Source organism: Cladophialophora carrionii (genome assembly GCF_000365165.1).
Source record: "Cladophialophora carrionii CBS 160.54 unplaced genomic scaffold supercont1.10, whole genome shotgun sequence".
NCBI lineage: Eukaryota > Fungi > Ascomycota > Eurotiomycetes > Chaetothyriales > Herpotrichiellaceae > Cladophialophora > Cladophialophora carrionii.
The window spans coordinates 56105-75816 of NW_008481817.1; the positions used below are offsets into that span (position 1 = coordinate 56105).

General features: G+C 55.0%; 8 protein-coding genes across 8 annotated transcripts in view; 3 read left to right on the forward strand and 5 right to left on the reverse strand.

Annotated features, from left to right (window-relative positions):
• Window positions 1–392: 392 nt before the first annotated feature.
• Window positions 393–2022, forward strand: G647_09497 (uncharacterized protein; the record flags this gene model as incomplete). Its single annotated transcript, XM_008725491.1, has 2 exons — window positions 393–581; window positions 808–2022. The coding sequence occupies 2 exons, from the start codon at window positions 393–395 to the stop codon at window positions 2020–2022; spliced, it is 1404 nt and encodes a 467-aa protein (XP_008723713.1).
• A 217-nt stretch (window positions 2023–2239) lies between these two features.
• Window positions 2240–3047, reverse strand: G647_09498 (uncharacterized protein; the record flags this gene model as incomplete). Its single annotated transcript, XM_008725492.1, has 3 exons — window positions 2240–2392; window positions 2516–2590; window positions 2967–3047. The coding sequence occupies 3 exons, from the start codon at window positions 3045–3047 to the stop codon at window positions 2240–2242; spliced, it is 309 nt and encodes a 102-aa protein (XP_008723714.1).
• Window positions 3048–4250: 1203 nt separating this feature from the next.
• Window positions 4251–5231, reverse strand: G647_09499 (uncharacterized protein; the record flags this gene model as incomplete). Its single annotated transcript, XM_008725493.1, has 3 exons — window positions 4251–4484; window positions 4544–5090; window positions 5143–5231. The coding sequence occupies 3 exons, from the start codon at window positions 5229–5231 to the stop codon at window positions 4251–4253; spliced, it is 870 nt and encodes a 289-aa protein (XP_008723715.1).
• A 973-nt stretch (window positions 5232–6204) lies between these two features.
• On the forward strand, window positions 6205–8172 carry G647_09500 (uncharacterized protein; the record flags this gene model as incomplete). The annotated part of the gene is made up of 1 exon (XM_008725494.1): window positions 6205–8172. The coding sequence occupies one exon, from the start codon at window positions 6205–6207 to the stop codon at window positions 8170–8172; it is 1968 nt and encodes a 655-aa protein (XP_008723716.1).
• Window positions 8173–8919: 747 nt separating this feature from the next.
• On the reverse strand, window positions 8920–13440 carry G647_09501 (mannose-6-phosphate isomerase, class I; the record flags this gene model as incomplete). Its single annotated transcript, XM_008725495.1, has 6 exons — window positions 8920–9604; window positions 9676–10511; window positions 10559–11017; window positions 11083–11110; window positions 11162–11443; window positions 12230–13440. The coding sequence occupies 6 exons, from the start codon at window positions 13438–13440 to the stop codon at window positions 8920–8922; spliced, it is 3501 nt and encodes a 1166-aa protein (XP_008723717.1).
• A 564-nt stretch (window positions 13441–14004) lies between these two features.
• On the reverse strand, window positions 14005–17542 carry G647_09502 (uncharacterized protein; the record flags this gene model as incomplete). Its single annotated transcript, XM_008725496.1, has 2 exons — window positions 14005–15783; window positions 15872–17542. The coding sequence occupies 2 exons, from the start codon at window positions 17540–17542 to the stop codon at window positions 14005–14007; spliced, it is 3450 nt and encodes a 1149-aa protein (XP_008723718.1).
• A 614-nt stretch (window positions 17543–18156) lies between these two features.
• G647_09503 (uncharacterized protein) lies at window positions 18157–18630 on the forward strand (the record flags this gene model as incomplete). The annotated part of the gene is made up of 1 exon (XM_008725497.1): window positions 18157–18630. One exon carries the CDS (start codon window positions 18157–18159, stop codon window positions 18628–18630), a length of 474 nt encoding a protein of 157 aa, XP_008723719.1.
• A 770-nt stretch (window positions 18631–19400) lies between these two features.
• The window catches only part of G647_09504 (uncharacterized protein), a gene marked incomplete at both ends in the record, with an annotated part of 1438 nt that continues 1126 nt past the window's right edge, over window positions 19401–19712 (reverse strand). Inside the window, one exon of the mRNA XM_008725498.1 lies at window positions 19401–19681. Within this exon, the coding sequence (XP_008723720.1) occupies window positions 19401–19681 (281 nt within the window). The remainder of the gene's footprint in view (window positions 19682–19712) is intronic.

Consider the following 19712-nt stretch of genomic DNA (forward strand, 5'->3'; position numbering starts at 1 on the left):
GCGGATGTCAGGCAGGTCGGCAGCAGTGCGGTCTTGTGCATGGTCATTGTTGCAGCAGAGCTCCCCGTTGACAATCTGTCCTTCTGCATCGTATTTAATTTCTACACACGGAACAAAGATAATCCGTCCCCGTGTACCCATCTCCGCAAATCCGCCAATCAGCGATGATGGCTCAACAACGCCGTTCACAACGACAAGCAGTGGTCCGTGTTCCGTTTGTGCTGGAGCATGTTTGTCTTGCCCACTGGCTTGATAACAGAGCCAGCCAGGATGACAACGAGTCAAGCAGCTCGTCCGAATCAGCTTCCTCCTCCTTGAAATCTCCGGCCTCCAACACCACCACTCCCTTGCCTGCTCCCCTCCCTCGCCGCCGCCAGCTAGATGAGGCCGCAATGGCGGCAACCAAGCCTTTTGACACTGGTCACAACGACCGGGTGACCGTCATCCACTCCAATTTCAACGGCACCAAGATCTTGACAGGGTCTATCGACCACCGCATCAAGGTCTGGAAGCGAGACTCCAAGACCGGTGAGACGACGCTGGTTGACACGTTCACAGCGCACGACGCCGATATCAAAGACGTAAGTCCCGACTGGTCATCCTAATGTGCGTTTCTATCAATATGGCTTGCACCGTCTTTTATCGCCAGCGAGCTCTGGCTCTCCAACGCACACTACGATCAGCCGGATCAGAACGTCCAGATTATGCCACGTTCTTGTTCTTGTTCTTGAACTTAGGGATTCGGTGCTGCTCACACAGCGTTTCCGTGTCCTCGCCAGTTCAACCGCTCCTCTAACTATCTCACAGGCCAAATTCCTCTCCCCCACCCTAGGCACCCACCTCGTCACCACCGGCAATGACCTCAAATGCCACCTGTGGAGCGAAGACGCAACCCAGCCACCCCTCCAAGGCCACCGCTTCCGGCGCGTGGCAACCATCCAATCGACACCACGTGTTCCATTCGTCTCGCTAGATGTCAAGACCTTGACGACCGACCACATTACCACCTTTCTCGCCCTGATCGACCGTCTCGGCCTGCTCAGCATCTACGAGCCGAGCAATCCCGACGACCTCCGCGAGTGGACGCTTCTTGACACCTTCAATGTCTGCACACCCAACGCGGTTCCATCGCGCGGCGATGAAACGAGCTTCAAAGTCCAGTTCGACCCGAATCCAACTCCACTGCCGTATATGATGTCCGTGAACGATGAGCGCGACCAGCTCGGCCTGGTCGTGTGCGCGCTCAATGAGGTCAAGATCTTCCGCGGCATGGTGCCTTCGGCCACGGGAACCGGGACCGGCGGCGGCGGCGGCGGCGCCGGGGATGGCAGTATCGGTGGGATAGGCCTGGGGATCGGGGGCGGGAGCGGCGTGTCGAGTACTGGCGGGGCGAGCCATAGGATCATGTTCTATGAAGCGATCAATCTGCCTGTTCATCCGGCGTTGGTAAGAGATGTGGCTTGGGCGCCGTTCAGCGTCAGAGGGACCGATCGCATTGCCACAGCATGCAAAGACGGGGGCGTGCGAGTCTTCGAGCTCGGCGTTGCAGAAGGGCAAAATGCGAATGGGAATAACAACGACAGCGGGAATGGAGGACGAAATGGAACGGAGCGGCATCAATCAGCGGCTCAGGCGCGAAATACCGTGCAGCAACGCCAACAACAGCAGTCGAGCCTCACTTCTGCCATTACTGGGCGCCAAACTCAAGCATCGTCGACCCAAATGTCCAGCCAGGCCGGCGGTTCACGCACAATCCACGACTTTGGATACCTTACCACTCTCTCTTCCTTTACGACCCTTCCCCAAGCCCATACCGACGCATGGTCCGTCACTTTCGACGGCCAGGGTCAAGTACTATTAAGTCAGGGAAGCGATGGTGTCACAAAACTCTGGAGGAAAAGCGTGCTCAATGGACAATGGATGGTATTTGCAGGGCAGGATATCACGGAGGATTCAGATGAATCAGATGAAGATGACGACGAGGATGAAGAGGTCAACGAGCTGGGCGGTCTGAACCTGTGAAAGAACCACTGTGATGAAAGAATGGTGCACATGTTCTCCCTGAGAAAGAACCTTGTCGGCCTGACATCGCTATCGACAGCCTTTTACCACGACTCTGTCGTGCGAGCATGAGCACCGAAGGTGCTTACAGTGCTATAATGAAGACTACACCGAAATGCTTGGGGAGAATTGAACTCTTTCAGCCACGACATGCGTCACTCGGACTTTTCAGGCACATTCAATTACCACCAACTGCCTCGGGAGCCTTGCTGGGGTCGAAGCCATACTGGCTCTTGAGCTTCTCGACAAGGTCGATGTACTTCTTCTCTGCGTCGGCGGCGCTGGTACCTGCATCGACTTCCTTCTGCCAGGCCTTGTGCTTGGCTTTCCCCTGTTCACCAAGGTCGAGGTCAGTGACAGCTGCTGGGTGGCGAGCGAGACACAAACGTTGAAATCATGACAAAAGGAGCTGATGTGCGCTCGTGCAAGGATAAAGAAACTCGATATCACATACCTTCAAGTCGAACATGCCTGGAGCAGGAGCCTTTGAGATGTCCTCGCCATTAGCCACTTTGAAGAGGGCGTAAAGCTGAACGGAGAATATTAGTCACTGACACCTCAAAATTAAGGGGGAAGCGTGTAGGAGGGGTTGGCACGACTCTCAAGTATGCTCAAAGAGGGTGGCCGGTTGCCTCAAGAGCTTTGTCCCAGAGTGAGGTGAGACAGCAAACGGCGAGAAACCATCCACCTGTTTGCTCCCTGCGGCGGTTTCCTTTCCATGGATTCCATTCCAGCATGCAGCGCGCATGTCACGGTTTCTATCCCTTATCTTTGCCCACCACAATTCCACCATATAGATCGCCCTCAGCCGCTGTTCCTCGCGCATCCCACCCCGCGAGTATACCCCCATACCCGCCATATCGAAGGCGTGCCGTGAATTGGAAATGAAATGCACCCTGACTCACCTCCAACAATTCATCATTGCTCGGCTTGGCCTTGAGTTGACGGCTCTCGTCCGCGGCTTTTTGGAACGCTGCAGAGGGCATGTCGGCTATCGTTCAGTTTTGATATTCTTGACTCCTTGTTCTTTGCCTCTATTAGAACGACGATACCGCCATCGGGTAGGTAGGGGGCTCACCGCAGAGTCGGACTGGATGTGAGAATCGGTCGAGTCGGAATGAGATTCGATCAATCGTTGCTCAGACTCCTTGATCGCGGGATGTCAGCCGTCGAGCAACAACAATGAGACGCGCTGAAACGGGGACAAGGTGGTGGAGGGGAAGTAACAACAGAGACAATGGTGTAACAAGCTGTTAGAAATTCTCGAGAGATCCTCTGAATGGTTGCGGCACGGTTGGGACAAGAGGGTGGGTGTAAATGCGGGGTCTTTACTCACTTGGCTCTGTGATGTCGAAGACTGCTATGTGTATCACGTAGAAGACAGACTCAGGATCAATGCTCGCTCAATTCCAGACGAAGACGGAGTCAATGTCAAGATAGATGAAGATTTGGATGCAGCATACGGGCCAGACGTCAACAAACGCGGACTGTCTTCTCACTACGTCTTCGGGTCCCAACCAAACGACGTCAGACCGTTTGGCGGGGCAGGAAGTTGGCCGAGCGAGCGTCGAGTGGGGTCACGGGGGGTCCCTCTCCGCCTGATTTAAATGGAGCTTTTCAAGGAAGCAGCTTTCAGCTTGCAATACCTGAACTAAGAAGATCGTACACCAGAGGGCATTAGAAGAAAAACGCCTCTATGACCGGGAGTCGATGAGAAACAAGCGTGCCGGAAACATTAGATCCCAAATCTACCAATAGTATTGAGGAGAACTCTTGTCTGGTCTGAACGTATGCATCACTTCTATACTCCCCACCTAAAGAAGCCGTAACCCGGCAGGCCGCTGTAGCTGTAACAGATCGTGACAAAGGCATGGAAGAGCTAGCGTTGAGTAGCTTCAGACATTTCGGTTGGCCCAGGATTAATGCTCGTCGTCAGAACGCCTTGTGAATAGGTATCGGTTTCTCGCAAGCACTAGAAATGCATCGCCTGCTAAAAGGACTGTGTAGGTACTGTTTCGTGGCCTGGTGGGCCATTGGTGCCACTCAAAATCCCCAGGACTTCCATTGTCCATACATGGCTAACCATCGCAAGGGGCAACATGTCTTCTTGTTCTGGCTGAGTCAAGGGCTCGCGAGGTGGCGAGAGCTGGTACTTTGGAGTCATTCGAGGAATCTCAAGCAGCGTGGGCCTACCAATCCGCGGCCCACCCATTCTTATCCAAAAACTCCGAGCAAGCATTCTTCAATGCGACATTGGGAATCAGCTGGTCCGCTCGGAGAGGTTGCCTCGTGAGCGGATCGCATCCATTTGCTTTGATGTGCTTTAACAGCGACGCACGCTCGTATGAAACGCCTGTCGGTGTTACTATAGGGTCGTGCATGACTTCGAATGTGATAGGGTCGATCAGCCAGTCCGGGACCACCTGTCATGGAGCGTCAGCGGTCATGAATGAGACAAGACAACGGCAGGAATTTGACGTACCCTCTCCACTGTCTCAGGTCTCTTGCTGTCCTCGAAGCCTCGTCTGATATTCGCTCTTCTGACCTCAGCCTCATTTCGCAATTCCTCAACCTCCTCTCTCCGCCCAGTCTCGCCAATTTCCCCATTCCTGAACCTCTCTTCAACGGCATCTATATCCCGCTGTAGCTGAGCGTCCAGGAGATCCTCTACCAGCGCCAGCGTCTCATTGAGTTCTCTTAACCTGGCTGTTTCTTTGGCCTGCCACTTCGCCTGCTTGGCTTTCAGTATGAAAGTCCCGATCAGGTCCGCCGAAGGATCCTGTATCTCTATGCACATTGTGTACGCGATTTTGGCTTCATCCAGCGCTTCCCCTACGTGTCGCTGCGGTAGTAGGGCCTGCGCCAAGTAGAAATGTGCTTTCATTACGAGATTCGTCTTGTTCCCGGGTCCATAGAGCTCGATTGCCTTACGGGCGTCAGATTCGGCGCCAGGCCAGTCTGACAGCTTGATGCGTGTGAGTGCGCGGTTGCCAAAGACTTTGGGATCGGAGCGGGAGTGTTCAGCAATACTGTTTGGCACGATTAGTACTGATTCAGGTACATGAGATTGGTAAGGCTCACGCCTGTGTATAGAGTTGCTCTGCCTCTTTGAACTTCCCGGCTTTGAAGTGCTCGTTTCCGAGATCCTTGAAGGACGCGGGCTGCGACATTATTGTGTATCTGTTCGGCGATCAATCTGTCGACGGGCACAGGGCGAAGACGCCGACGTGGTATGATGGAAATGTTGTCACGAGAGAGAGAGAGAGAGTCAGTGGGAGCAGGCGCGCTTCATGTGACCGCAGCTGAGGCGACTGGGAAAATGAAGGCTAAAGGGACAATAAATGCAACTACGATCATGCAGGACGGAGAGCTGGAAATCATTGCTATTCCAACTCCACCTCGAGTCGATTGCAAGGAGTAACCGCGCGCTCAATGGTGGATGCTCGGGAATTGTGGCAAGTCAGCCTTAGGAGAGAAGGTGATGGATGCGTTTGGATGCATCTGCGAAGACAAAGCACACAAGACGAGGCGGAGGCCGGTCGAGCTTGAAATCGAGATTCGGTTGCGGAGAAACGCGAACCAAGCCACAGCGGCAGCCCGAGCAGCGACATTGCAAGCCGCGGCGTTGGACATGAGAGAGCCGGGCATAAAGAATCACGGCGCCACGGGATATCAACAAAAGCCTTGTACTCCGTATGGGTCCTCTTGACTTACTCCGAACAGGCCCAACTTTCGATCACACCCTCGACACTCTCTACAGTCTCCCACTTCTCTCCCTTCATAGTCCTCATACTTCGTACTAACCAGGCGGCCTATGCATATGAGCCTATGACGCCCTTGGCAGTGCTATTGGAGCCCTCGGATAACCTTCCCATGAATATATCTCCATACCGTGGGCGGCGTAGCACTGCCTTGTCGAGGTTATGCCGGAGGACAGTCATTGTATTCGTGATCGCCACCATCGCAATGCTCTCGATTGAGGCTAACCAGGACGATGTAGACCAACATTTGTAGAGTATCACGAGTGGGTCTTCGATGTTTACGTGTCGTTCAACCGCATCAGGTCTTCAACTGACTCGCACTTCTCTCTCTCCTCACTTCTGCTTTATAGCCTTATTCAGGCCTTATGCGCGGCGACTTACGATGGACTCAAGACCTTCGAAGAGAGTCAAGCTCGCTTCCGATTCCGAGCCCGATGGTGGCGTAGCACTCGAGGACGCCGACTCTGCGTCCGTTCGTGCCAGAAGAGCAGCCTTCCTCAGCTCAATCTCTAGATCCATCTCGCCACCAGCAACCGCTAGATCGGGAACGACGACGCCTCAATTGATCCAGACCACCACTGCTACTTCAAAGACTGCCGCCGCCGCTAAGAGTCATGATCTGAAAACCCGTGCTTTCACTCTCACCAGTTCGAAGCATGTATCCGCGGACAGAGTATTGGAGGACACTGAGTTGCCCCCGCAAGTCAACCTCATAGCATCGCCGTTCAAGCTCACCAAGATCCGTGACCTGCCATCGTCGCAGAACATCGACACAGTCTCCATCGATGACATCCTGGGCAATCCGCTGATCAAAGAGGCGTGGGTCTTCAATTACTGTTTCGACATCGACTGGTTCATGAATTTCTTCGACAGCGACGTCCGCAATCAAGTCAAGGTGAAGGTCATTCACGGCTCGTGGAAGAACGACAGCCCGGCCAAGCAGGCCATTGACGACGCATGCCGGAGATGGGAGAACGTCACAGCGACGACAGCTTACTTGCCCGACCAATTCGGCACCCATCATAGCAAGATGATCATTCTGTTCACCCACGATGATCTCGCCCGGGTTGTAATCCACACGGCCAACATGCTCGCGCAGGACTGGACGAATCTGACCCAAGCGGCCTGGATATCTCCTATGCTGCCACTCATGAAAACTCATGCTGGTACCGTTGTCGGCAAGATCGGGTCTGGCTCACGGTTCAAGCACGACCTCCAGGCATACTTGGCAGCGTATGGCTCGAAAACAAAGGCGCTGAGGGATCAATTGGCACTATTTGACTTCGGCAGCGTCAGAGGTGCCCTGATTGCGTCAGTCCCTTCGCACATGAAAGACTTCCCAACCATAAGCGATACAAAGCAGCTGTGGGATCAGAAGCTATGGGGCTACCCGAGCTTGTTTCGAGCCTTGAGCTCCATCCTCCCTCGGCAGCAACAAGAGACCTCACCTTCCCATGTCGTGTGTCAGATTTCCTCAATCGCTACGCTCCCTCCAGCCTGGCTGAATCAGTTCTTCCCCGTTCTCCACGGTCCGCTGGCGTCGGACTCTTCGCAACAACGACAACGAGAACAAGAACAACGCCAATGGGATCCTTCGCGCGTTTCAATCATCTACCCAACTCCTCGCAACGTCGCGTCCTCCCTCAACGGCTATGCATCCGGTGGCTCGATCCACATGAAAGCCCAGTCGGCGGCTCATCTGAAGCAGATCGCCAGCCTACGCAAGTCGCTATGTCAGTGGACGCAAGGCCCGAATGAAGCCCTCCGAGCGGGAAGAGCGGAAGCTGCACCCCACATCAAGACGTTCGTGTGCTTCTCCTCCAAGCCGACCAAAGAATCACCCACGCCAGACATCCAATGGGCGTTGCTGACGAGCGCCAACCTCAGTCAACAGGCGTGGGGGACCTTACGCGAGGTGGCCAAGGGTAAACAGAGGGAGAAGCACAAGGAGAGAGAGGTCGTCGTGCAAAGCTACGAGATCGGTGTCCTTGTATGGCCGGAACTATTCGCCAAGGACTTTGACACAGGAGAAGTCGAGGCGGAAAGGGAAAGGGAAAAGATGGGGGAGACCGAGTTAGGTACGGAAAGGCAGACCGCGATCGTGATCTCGACGGGAACATCGAAACGGCAAGAGCGTCAAGACACGGTGCGAATGGTCCCTCTGTTCGGCAAAGACGAGCCTTCAGCGACAGCTACAGTCCCCTCGTCGAATAATACCATCGTCGGGCTCCGTCTCCCCTACGACCTCCCTCTGACGCCATATTCTTCAACGGACATGCCATGGTCGCCGCAGGGAGTCTACGAGCAGCGTGATCGACACGGGCGCCGCTGGCCCAGGGATTTTTTGTGAACCTGCACACGCCGCGCATGCACGCATATACACGTGTGTATTACTTATTCCTTATCCCTTAAGCTGTGTGTGCATGCACATATCCGTGTATGCGGAGGCTCGGTCTTCAAGCACGGAAGGAGATATCAGCGATTAGGGAACACGCAGCCGTTGGCGAAGACCAGACTAGTCAACAAAATCATCAAAAGCCAGTAAAAGGTAAGTTGAGCGCAGCGATGGGCAATGAGCAGCGGAATGGAATGCACGGATAGACGTCTCGGTTAGACGGCGAGCACAGCTCAGAATGGGAGTGCATAGCCTGTAGCATAATTATTTTGACCTAGCTGGGCCATTTGTTACAGAATCTAAGCATTCCAGACGCCCAGAGCACATACAGCGCAGAGAGGAACATCGTCAATTCCGTATTGTATATTTTATGTTCTACAAGGGAAGAGGACGGAGTAGAGCAGGTAGATAGGTCCCTGGACGCGTCGAACACTAGGTGCGAGTGAGAGAGATTCGACACATCGAAATCGACATCGACATCGACGCCGCTCGCTCGCTCACTCACAGACAGCGCTTGTCTGATTATTCTGATCTCATCTGATTGATCCCTGCTCACACCAAACGGCCAGCCTACAGTACCACCACAATACGGCTCGATCAGCATAGACCAGGAGGTCCTTGAGACTCTTTGACCGAATCTAATCCATTCCCTGCTTGCCACTGCCCACTGGCTCACTGCCCACTGGCTCACTGCCCACTGGCTCACTGCGCCCGGTAAGCAGGCAAAGGCCACGAGTACCCCTGCTGCCCATACTGGCCTAGGAACTGCAATTGCGCCGGGTTCATCGCCTCGGCCGACGGCTGCCCGGCCGCGGGGACGGGCATCTCAAAGTCGTTGAGCAGCGTGTCCCATCGTTGCCAGTCCATGTCCATGGCCAGGTCATCCATGACGGAGAAGTCATTGGGCGAATATGTCGTGGTGGGGAACGTGGAGCCCGTGCTTGTGCCTGTGAACGCGGCGGAGCCCGAGTTGGTGAGATGCGGTTGCTGCTGGTGTGAGGTAGCCAGGCTCTGCTGCTGCTGCTGTTGTTGTTGCTGCGCGGCATGTGACTGCAGTGGCGATTGTGATTGCGATTCTGATTGCGGCCGCGATTGCGATTGCGATTGCGATCGTGGCTGTGACTGGTTGGGCGCCTCATTCAGCTTCATGTCCTTGGCCTGAGGGACAAGATTGAACTGGGACGGTCCTGGCTGTGACAACTTGGTGGAATTCATGGCCTTGGCTTCCCACTGCTTCCGCAGCTGGATGATGAACTGCGGAGGGTTCAGCCTCGCCAAAGTCCCGCCGGAGGGACTTTCGGCCTGGGCTTTCTCGCGCGCACGCCACGCCTTGAGACACAGGTTCCCGATGGCGAGATGGAGCGGTTTTCGACGGTCGGAAATGAAGCTGTCACACGCGCGCAAGTCAGTTCGCTCGAGGTATGATACAATGAAAGCCACGTGCGTTGCCTGACTTACTTGGGATGATTCTTGTGGACGTCCTCGATCTGGGCCCATGATTCGTCCTTCCCCTCCCCGACCGGGCGGGCCGCCAGTTCGCCCAGCACATAGATAAAGGCATGCCATTGAAAGCCGTGGTCGATGTGCCATTGGAAGCGCTGCAGCGAGCGGTGCGAGTGTGCGAGGTTATCGCCTTCGATGATCGCCATGCTCGTCGCCCAGAGAAAGTGGCGCTCACTCTCCGGGATGTCCTTCTCGCTGACATAGCGGCGGGGATGGTGCGCCATGAATCGAACGCTCTTACACATCATGCGGCCGATGATCAGGGCCATCATCTCCAGCGGGACAGACGGGTCGCAATATCGCAGGATTCTCTCTTCGAGATTGGCCTGGAATTCGTCGACAAAGACGTCTTTTTCGGCCACCGTCTTGGTCGTCACCCAGTGGGTCATGGCTCGGGACAGATCTTCCTCGGCGATCCCGGCTTGGGTCAGCTTCTTCCTCCAGAACCCGCCCATCTCGTAATGCAGCAGGCAGATGACCATCTCTGTGGGCCGGACATGCTCGACAGGAGGTTCCTGCATGCCGGGCCACATGTCTGCGTCGTTAACGTTCGAGGGCGTCTTTGTGTTCCACCAGCGCATCGAGTTGAAGCCGCCGAAGCCGCTCAGCTCGGCGGCCTTGAAGTCCAGCAGGTTGATTTGCCACCATAAGCGGCGGCGCATCTCCGTCTCAAAAGGCGGGAGGCCAAGGACAGCACCATCGCGATGGACGCCCATTCCTTGGGCCATGCGGCTGGAGACACCGGCCAATGTCCACAATGTCCGGGCGTCGAGTTCTTGCCGCACGGCGAGCTGCGTCGGATCAGTTGTGAACGGCGAAGGGTTTGACATCGACTCACGAGATATATCACCAATGCTTGCAGGACAAGAATGTCCGAGGAACCCATGAAATGAGCTCTTGTCAATGAGCGCCGCACACCCAGACGATATCTAGATTGTAAAGTTGACCGAGCTTCGCCAAACGTTGCTAGACACTCACCATCCCGCATGGAATGGATAGCGGCAGCATAGATAGAGAACATGAGCGCTTCAAGCCCCCGGGGGATGTGTCCTAGGTCACTCGTCGCGTCCTCGATGACGCGCTGCATGCTGGGCTGATGGATGATCTTCACTAGTGGGTTGACGTTAGTGAGGAAGAGCTGCCATAACCTCAGAATATGGTCGGTGCTGGGGTGCAAGTTGACCGTCTGGTTCGGCGAGGAGGTCATTCCCAGCACGAAGTCGGCGCCATCTTCGGCCGGCGTCTCCAGCTCATCCTCTGTCTCGCTGTCGGGGATTGCATCTTTGCTGTGATGGAGCTGCGGAATCCAGATCAGTGACAATTCATTGCGCGATCAATTTGGCAGGCGGCGAGACCACACACCTCTTCGCTGACAGTCACCCATAACTTGCTGCGCGGATTCAGCTGGAGAACACCAACCCACGACGTCTAGGGTGCTTACTTTTCGATGAAGCGAGATCTCCCCTGGTCGACAATCAACTTTCCTTCCGCGGAACCCGGTGCCCAATTGACCGGTTCCTTGGGTTTGGAGACCACTGTATCACACTGATCACCGTCTTCCGGGGTGGAAGTCGTCTCGGTCTTACTAGGAGCATGCGTTGGAGAAGCTGGGTCGATGCCCTGCTCGCGCAGGAGAATTTCATAGTGTCTGAGGCGGGCCTGGATCGTTTCTTCTGTACTTTTCCTTTTCCGCCGTCGAGGCGGCGCTGGGATGCGAAAGATGCTGCATTTAGGGAACCATCATGTCAATAGGTGATTTCTCCATGCGCGCAAGGGATACAAGCCAGACAAGTTGGTGTGACGATATGGTTATCGCAAGCGACTGCTCCAAATGCCAAAGCATAAAGTCCAAAGAAGTGGAAGGATGATGATTCATCCACAACAGGAAGAACTTGCCATTCGACCTTCGCGCGTAGGCATCCATTACACGGATTCTCCCTATTGCATTTGACCTTCCGCTCAAAGCACCGGACGCAAGAAAATGTCTTGGCCGGCTTGCTTTGGGGCGGGCTCGACTTCGCGCTGGGCTCCATCGCGAGCCAGGTGTTATCGCAGCATTGGCAGGGTACGAAACAAGCACCGCGCGATGTCCCAATTGTGTAGAGATCATGCACGCGAAAACGCCGGATGTCTCGGTGACTTGCGTATGGGTGTGGTGTGGAACATCAATGATGCCTACTCCGTCCGGTAAGTGGGAGAGACGAACGCACCACCAGAATCAGCACCGGCGTTGAGCCGTCCGCTGCAGGGGCTGACTAAGAAATGAGTCACCAAGACGCATGAACACCATGAACTGATCTGGTTAGAAGGCGCAAGGGCAGGGGCCGGAGAACGTACTCGGTACGAGTTACAATGGACGGATTGTAAACGGGCCACACGGGCTTCTAAGTTGTGTCTTTTCCGGACCGGACAATTCTACGGACACCCAATTCAGATGCACCGGTATACCCGCCCAAGGTACACCGTAACAAAGTATGCGTGGGCGTGAACAGGCTCTCACTCAGCATACGCTCGGTACACAGCCAGCTTGTCGCCCGCAGAATAGTCGACTTCGACCCCCTGGCCCACGAAGAAAATACTCCCCTCCTGGAGATCATACTCCTGGCCGCCGGCATTTAACTTCCCACTTCCGCTCGTCACAATCAAGGTACTCGGGCCGTCGATCGGCTTGTTCTTCTCTCGCTCCCCACCGGACAGCTCCGTAACGAGCATGTTGAACTCACTCATCGGCGGGTTAAACTCGACGGTCTTGCCATTCCCGCTCTTCTCGCTCCGTCTCCTGTCCAGGATCGGTTCGTTCGGATCGTGCTGCTTGAATGTCAACGACCTGGCGAACAAGTCGACCGAGTCGCGGTCCGCCCGCGGACAAAATCCCGTGTTGATTACGTTGTTGGACCGTGCCATGCACTCGACAATGTCGCCGGAGAGGTACGCGTGAATACCATCGGCGGGAATGTAGATCGCTGCACCGGCGTCAAGGACAAGGTAATTCATGCACACCAGTGCGACGAGGTTGCCATTGTCCGTGACGCCGTACTGGTCCTGCAATCTAGGTGCCAGATCGAGGATATACGCGTGTCTCCCCAGCTCGCCCTTGGACGTGGCCTGCAGTTCCTTCATCGTCGACTCAACCGTCTCCTCGTCCGCCTTGAGCATATTGGTGGTGATCTGCCGCAGTAGCTCGTCGTCACTCACGTCGACCCCATCCGCCCGGGTGGGCAAGAACCGCGCCAACGCCTCCAGCTGCATCAGTTCCTGGACCTCGGCGTGGGGTTTGAAGCCGACAAATGCCTCGAATTTGGACAACGCAACAGCGATCTCGGGCTTGTGGTTCGGATCTGAAAATTTGTCGGGGTCTTCCTTGTGTAGTTTCTCTGAGAGGCGTTTGTCTGGATGGATCTGCAGGGGAAGGGCCTTTGCGATGGACAGAATCTTGGGCAGAAACGGTAGGTCGGCACCGAACTTGTCGCAGACCTTCTTGCCGATCAGAGCGTCTTTGTGCTCGTTCAGGATCTGCTGCAAGTCTTGGCCCGTTTTGAGGGAGTAGGAGGGGAGTTCGGGGTATGTCCCGAACCACATTTCCGAATACTCCTTCGAGTCGTCAATCTGGAAATCCGGGTTTGTCCTGGAGCAAAGGCGCGCTGCCAATGACTCCTTGCCCTTCTTGCCCCAGGGATAGTTGTTGCACGTGCATTTCAGTGGGATCACTGATTCGGCCATGCTTGGGAATGATTTACAGTCAAAGGGAACGTTTCAGTAGGACTGAAAGGAAGATTAAAACTATAAGTGCTAGAGAGATGAAGCGATTATGAATATGTTCTGAGTAGTCTGCCGGAAGGAATAATTCTCTTTCATCTCACTGAAGACTGGGGTGGTCATGATGTATTCCCTATGATGTCAGCCACAACGAAACATCATCTCGCTGTAAATCAGGCGGAGTCGAAGTCCGACGCAACACCCACGAAGATTCGGCGGCCCTGATTACAGCAGTTCCAGTTACGAGTCTCATTTATCCAGAATGCTTATCCGGTGCTCGTATACCTCCGTTGTTGAGATGGATGTGTCTTCTCCCGAACTCCGGGCTGGCCAGGCTGTAGGGGCAGTCCAATCAAAGACAGGCGTCTGAATACGACAGTATCTCGTTCTTGGTACAACGGACAACTCTATGCGTCAATAAAAAGCGATTGACCAGTCCGTCTTGCTCAATGCCATGTGTTTTATTCAACAGGTTTCGCGGTACAATCCCTCCATCAAGTAATGGAGAGCTCGGGGATTACAGAAACACTACCTCCCTCCTCCCGCCTCTTGGACGACGCGGGGATACCTCCTGTCCAAGTACGCCGAAACATTGGCTGCACCCGTATTTACATTCACATTGCCACCACCGCTGAAATGTCCAAAATCGACGCCATACTGCCCGAGGTGCTCCTCCAAGTCCAAGTCCAGATTGACGCCCGAAAAATCCTGAAAGGGAACCTCCAAAGCATCGTAATTGATTGCCGACTCTGGCACAGGAGTTGGTTCTCTTGCTGCTTGCGCCGCCTTCCGCTTGCCCTTGTTCTTGCCGTGTTGAGCCGTCTTCGGACAAGAACCTGTCACCGATGATGATGACACTGAGGTGGAAGCTGAGGCTGAAGACGATGCATGGCCGAGGCTGCCGTAGCCGGAATCGACAGATGACGTGGTCGAGTGCTTGGGCTTCAGAGCACTGGAGCCCTTAGACGGTTGAGCCGCCGGGTCGTCGAGACTAGCAAGTTTGACTGGAGTGAATTCGGGCATAGCAGCTGATGCCGACCCCATCTCCGTTCTGTGTAGATCCTCGAATGCCGCTGCAAAGTCGAAGTTGAAATCCGCTGGCATCGAATCGGTCGATATAGCAAGACCTCGCTCGTCCCCATGGCTCCAACTGCTGCACTCCTCGTCATATCTGTCATTCTCAGGGTCAATGATCATAGGTACGGGGAATGTCACCGCAGATGTCAGCTCGTCCCCAAACCCGATCTTCTGAGGTGGTTGTGGCGTAGAAAGCTGTGGCACAGTTCTGGCCGAGAAAGGTCTGCTAAAACTCTGGCGATGTCCCGGTGAAAGGAAATGCATATCCGACCCAGTTCTATTGGCTGAACCCGGGCCATGAACAGGAGAGGGTGGAATTGAAGACGCTGGTGTCGTGAGACATATAGAGCTGCGCCGTGCCGACTCTGGTGCCCCAGCTGAAATCGGTGAGACATCCCCAGAAGGGTTTCCCAAAGAAGGACTGTTCGCAGGCCTCAGCCTGTGGAGGACGTCCGTCATGGACGCCCTCAACTGCTCTCGGATGAGTTGCCTTGCTTCGGCGGACTGGAGCCAACCTTGGCCCGGTGCGTTGGTGAGACGGTCCAGACGAGATTCGAATACTTCTCCTAGCACGTCCATCGTGTCTCGTGTATCTGTCGGGCCAGGGCTGACGGCGAACGGCATATCCACATTATCTGCATAAGGACTTGCCGGACGCGGCAGGTCGGGGAACAAGATTCCGTAGATAGTGTACCAGACCTGTTCAGGGGTGCTTGCTGGTCGCTTACGGCGAATCTCGTTGTATTGCGCCTCATCGAACTTCTCTGGATATGGACAATCGACCAAAGCGCAGGAGCTTGCGGCCCTGCGGTGCTGGTCTAGTTGATCCTTGCGCTCGAAGCGAGCATAACAGCGGGTGCAATGAATGCGTCGCCAGTGGACTCGGTAAAGATGTTGCTTCAGGCGCGAGATGTCTGGCCAGTATCCGCTCGAACATCCACGATACTGTTTCTCCTGCACGTTCTGCTCGGAGTACTTTGATTTGTCGAACTTGCAGAACGGGCAGGCGAAGAGCTTCTCGGGAGTCTGAAGGGCATCTGATTCTTGCTTGATCTTTTTGGGCGTGCCACCGGGCGCATCTTCATCATCATCCTCCTCTGCATCTTGGCCACGGCTTGGGGTACGCTTTGGCGACTGCTTCTGATCTGAACTTGTGGAATTAGCGGGTGAGACCATGGCTTGCCCAGCCCCGGCCTTGCGCTTGGTGGCATGCGTCCGAATTCCATCATGCTGCAAGCCATCGTCAGCACAGTGTCCAATTTTATGCGGCACCAAAGCACCGGACGGAGGTGAGAAGGGGTCGAAGATGAGTACGTACCTGCGAGAGATTCTCAAACTGTGTCCCCACGCCAGTAGACAGTTCGGTCATCTGTCTTGCGATTGCGGTTTCCAGCTGCAGTGAGAACATCTGCTGTTTGACGTGGAGTGCGGCCTCTTGCTCTCTGAATGAGGCTTGTTGCTCCCGTAAGGCGGTCTCTTTCTCCCGCACGGCGATCTGTCTGTCGCGGAACTCCATCTCCAATTCGCGCCGGCGATAGTCCAGCTCTCTGGCGTCCTCCGAAGGCTGCTGAGTGGACATGTCCCTTGTTTCAGCCGCCTGTACCTTGTTCTGCTCAACAATGTCATTGAAGGCCCAGGGGCTTGCTGCCGATATCGTGGCTTCCATGGGCGACTCGGTCCACCGACTTGAACGGGCAGAGACACCTGGCATCTTCAATCCCCACATAGCTGCAGCATATTGCTCGGCTTCTGACCGGCTGGGTTTTCTGATCACGTCGGATGCAGTTGTCTTCTCCCCAGCGTCAGGGCGAGATACACTGCGCACCTTCTCCGTCAGGTCGTGCCGACAGCTCCAGCCAGCCTGATCACATGAAGAGCAAAGTATTCTGTCTCCATCGTCACAGATCGAACAGTGGTAGTACACTTGGCTCAAGCGGATCGGGCTCTGGCACGAGTCGCATCTCATCGACTTCGCTTTTGGCTGAGAACTAGTGGCATCCGGGTTATTTTCCGTAACAGGCGACGCAACAAGATCCTTTTCTTTTGCCGGATACGCGTCTGCCAGAAGCGCAACAGGTTCATTGTCTTGGGTCCTTGTGGAGTCTTGGAAGGGCGTGTACTGGGGAAGCTCGGCAGGCAGCTCCGCTATCCCCGCTGACGGAGGAGATAGGGATGCTGGTGGGGGCGGCGGCGAGGGATTGAGATACTCTCGGATGGCCGACTTGCTGTCAAAGTCATCCAGAGTTGGCGGTTCGGCCTTGTCCCGTCTGACGTGGCGACTCAGTTTGCTCAGCTGGGACTTGAAGCTCAAGCTCTTGACAACCTGTGAGGCAATGCTCCTGGTGCTCTTTGTGCGTAGAGGAAGTGACTCTCCCCGGGCTGCCGCATCTTTCCTTCGTGCAGCGGCGACATCAGCGGCCAGGAATGCTCGACGTAGTTGCTCTTCTTCCTTTTGAGCCTTGGCCTGCTCCTTCTCTTGTTTTTTCAACGACTTCTTCAGCCGCTTCTGAACTTTGCGCTGCTGGCTGAGAGTCTCTACGCGCAGCGGGAGTCGGGGCGGACACGGGTCTTGGAGCTCTTCGTCGATACTGACTGTCCAGGACGGGGCAGCATAGGAAGGACTAATCGCAGAAATCGGGGACCCTCTGTAGAGACTCAAGGACGCGGCTTCGGTTTCTCGTTGTATTGTCGACAGGGAATTCAAGCTGTTTGATCGAATGATCGGGCAGGGCAGTGCGTCCGAGGCGGGGATGTCGCTGAAGTGGCTCGGTCGATAAGGATAAGGAAGCGTCCTGGCCTTGCGCAAAGCGGCTCTATGCAATGCCCCGACTGCTTCGGGGGGAGTCCAGGAATGCTTCGAACGCAAAGCTCTCTGTGTTTGATCTGCAAGTTGGAGTTCTTTCATATCCTTCGGAGACTCGTCATCGTGGATGCTGATCCTCGCTCGGATATCAGGCTGATCCCGACCGCGGAGAGCCAATTCAGCCATGCTTGTGGGAGGACTGGTCGTCCGGTCGAATCGTGGGCAGCGGTGGCGAGGCGGCGTCTCACAGGTGGCAAGACGATGGCGAGATCGTGCGACGGTACCAGTCGAGCATGACTGAGGCAGCAGAAGCTGCTGTCCGGGAGGAAAGCAGTCGTTTTGACCAATTCGTAAGAGACTCACTTTTGTTCAATTCCAGCGGGCAGCCCGCAGCAGCCCGCGCCCGGAGCCTAGTGACCCTCGGTGGGCGTTCCTGACCCGCCTGTTCGATTGGTTCATGCCCGCCGGAACCTCTGTTCCCCCGTGTCGACAGGCGGCCTGAGGCTCACAAGCCACGGTGAAGCCACAGAGAGCCACAGTTCAGCCACACCACCACCTTCACCAGCCATAACGAGGCGCCGAGTCGGAGTCTGCCTTATCGAGCTTATCGAAAGTCTCCTAGCCAGATCGAGCTAGCAAATACATACCAAGCCCGTGTAGCCCGTTCTCCTCGTATGACTGGCCGAATGAATATGGCTCGATGGCATCACCCTCTGACGTGCTTTCTTGTCAGGGAATATTAGAATGCTTCATGTCGGCAGCGACACGCAATACCGCTGTCAAAGTCTGCACTGAGCGCCATGGAAACCGCTGCGAAGAGGTTCTTCTCCTTGCCTTATTTTGCCGTGACTGGGGCGAGTCAAGACAAGAGTAAATTCGGCTATCGACTACTCGCATGGTATCATCAACACACGCTGCCCGTGACGCCCATCAACCCGACGCGGCCATCAATATCTCTGCCTTCGAAGACATACGACACCGTGCCGTCGGTCTCAGCACTTCCTCACCCGGACCAGACAGCATTGTCATTCGTCACACCACCGGTGATTACAAGACGGACGCTTCGTGAAGCAAAAGCTGCCGGCGTCAAAGCCGTGTGGTTTCAGCCAGGCAGCTTCGAGGATGAGGATTTGAAGTATGCCAAGGAGAATTTCGAGTCTGCGATTGGAGGGTTTGAGGATGGAACGGCGGGAGGAGAGGGCTGGTGTGTGTTGGTTGACGGCGAAAATGCGCTACGTGGGGCAGGCAAGAAAATTGTGAAGCAGAAATTGTAATGTGATATCCTTGGTGATCTCCATCTTCACAATCACAATCACCTTGCATTCGAATTCTTGGTTAACATGTATATCGACTGAGCAAATGCCAGCTTCATTTTCGTCATTCGGCCAACTTAGCAGTACCACAGACTGAACCAGGCAGAAATACTGCTCGAACACGTTCAGAAGGAGAAACAGCAACACGAAGAGAAAGTGAATCACGCGATTAGACTTGACTTGAATTGATGCAGCTGTCCATCAGTTAGCCACGCGTGATATACCTAAGTACATCCCTTATTCACTATTAACCTCTGGCTTATCCTCGTCCGCCTTTTCATTCCCAGCAGCTATGCAGTTTGCCGCGTCCAAAGCCTAGACGCTCCAAGTCAACTCGCCCGCTATTATGCCTACCACACTACTATGCATCTTTGTCCATTTCATTCAGGGCACCACCATGCATACATACATGATGTCATGGACCGTTGGTCGTAAGGAGCGTATCGTTTTTTGGTCGTAAGGAGCGTGTCGTTTTTATTTCGGGTCGGAAAGATTGTGCGTAGGTACGATTGTCCTCGGGTCAGTGTACTGGTCCCACGCCCGAGGCTGTTAATACAAGTCGGTTCTGGCAATATAGACAACCGTCGTCCAGCAATCGCCTCGTTGCGACATGACAGGTCGCATCGAGGCGCGTAATCGACGTTGTAAGAATAGTAGGTTTGGATTTTGTGTTGTTCTGATCCACCCAGAGCATGTCACAGCTCGGGGAGGAAGTAGTCCCATGCATTGATTTAGGCGAGGGCGACCAAACCGACAATGCCGGCGACCATGGCCATAGCAGGCTTGCCGTTGCTGCTGGCAGCACCTGTATAGGTGGCAACTGGAGGTGCGGTGTAGCTAGCGGGAGCAACGCTGCTGTACCAGACGCTGCTGCTCGTCTCGACAGGGACGTAGGGCGTTGCAACGGTACTGCTCCAATCCGGCCAGGTCTCGACAGGAGACGGAGTGCTCTCAACGGGAGCAGGGACATAAGAAGTCTCGACCGTGCTTGTCCAATCACTCCAACTCGCGACTGGCGCTGGTGTGCTCTCCACGGGAGCAGG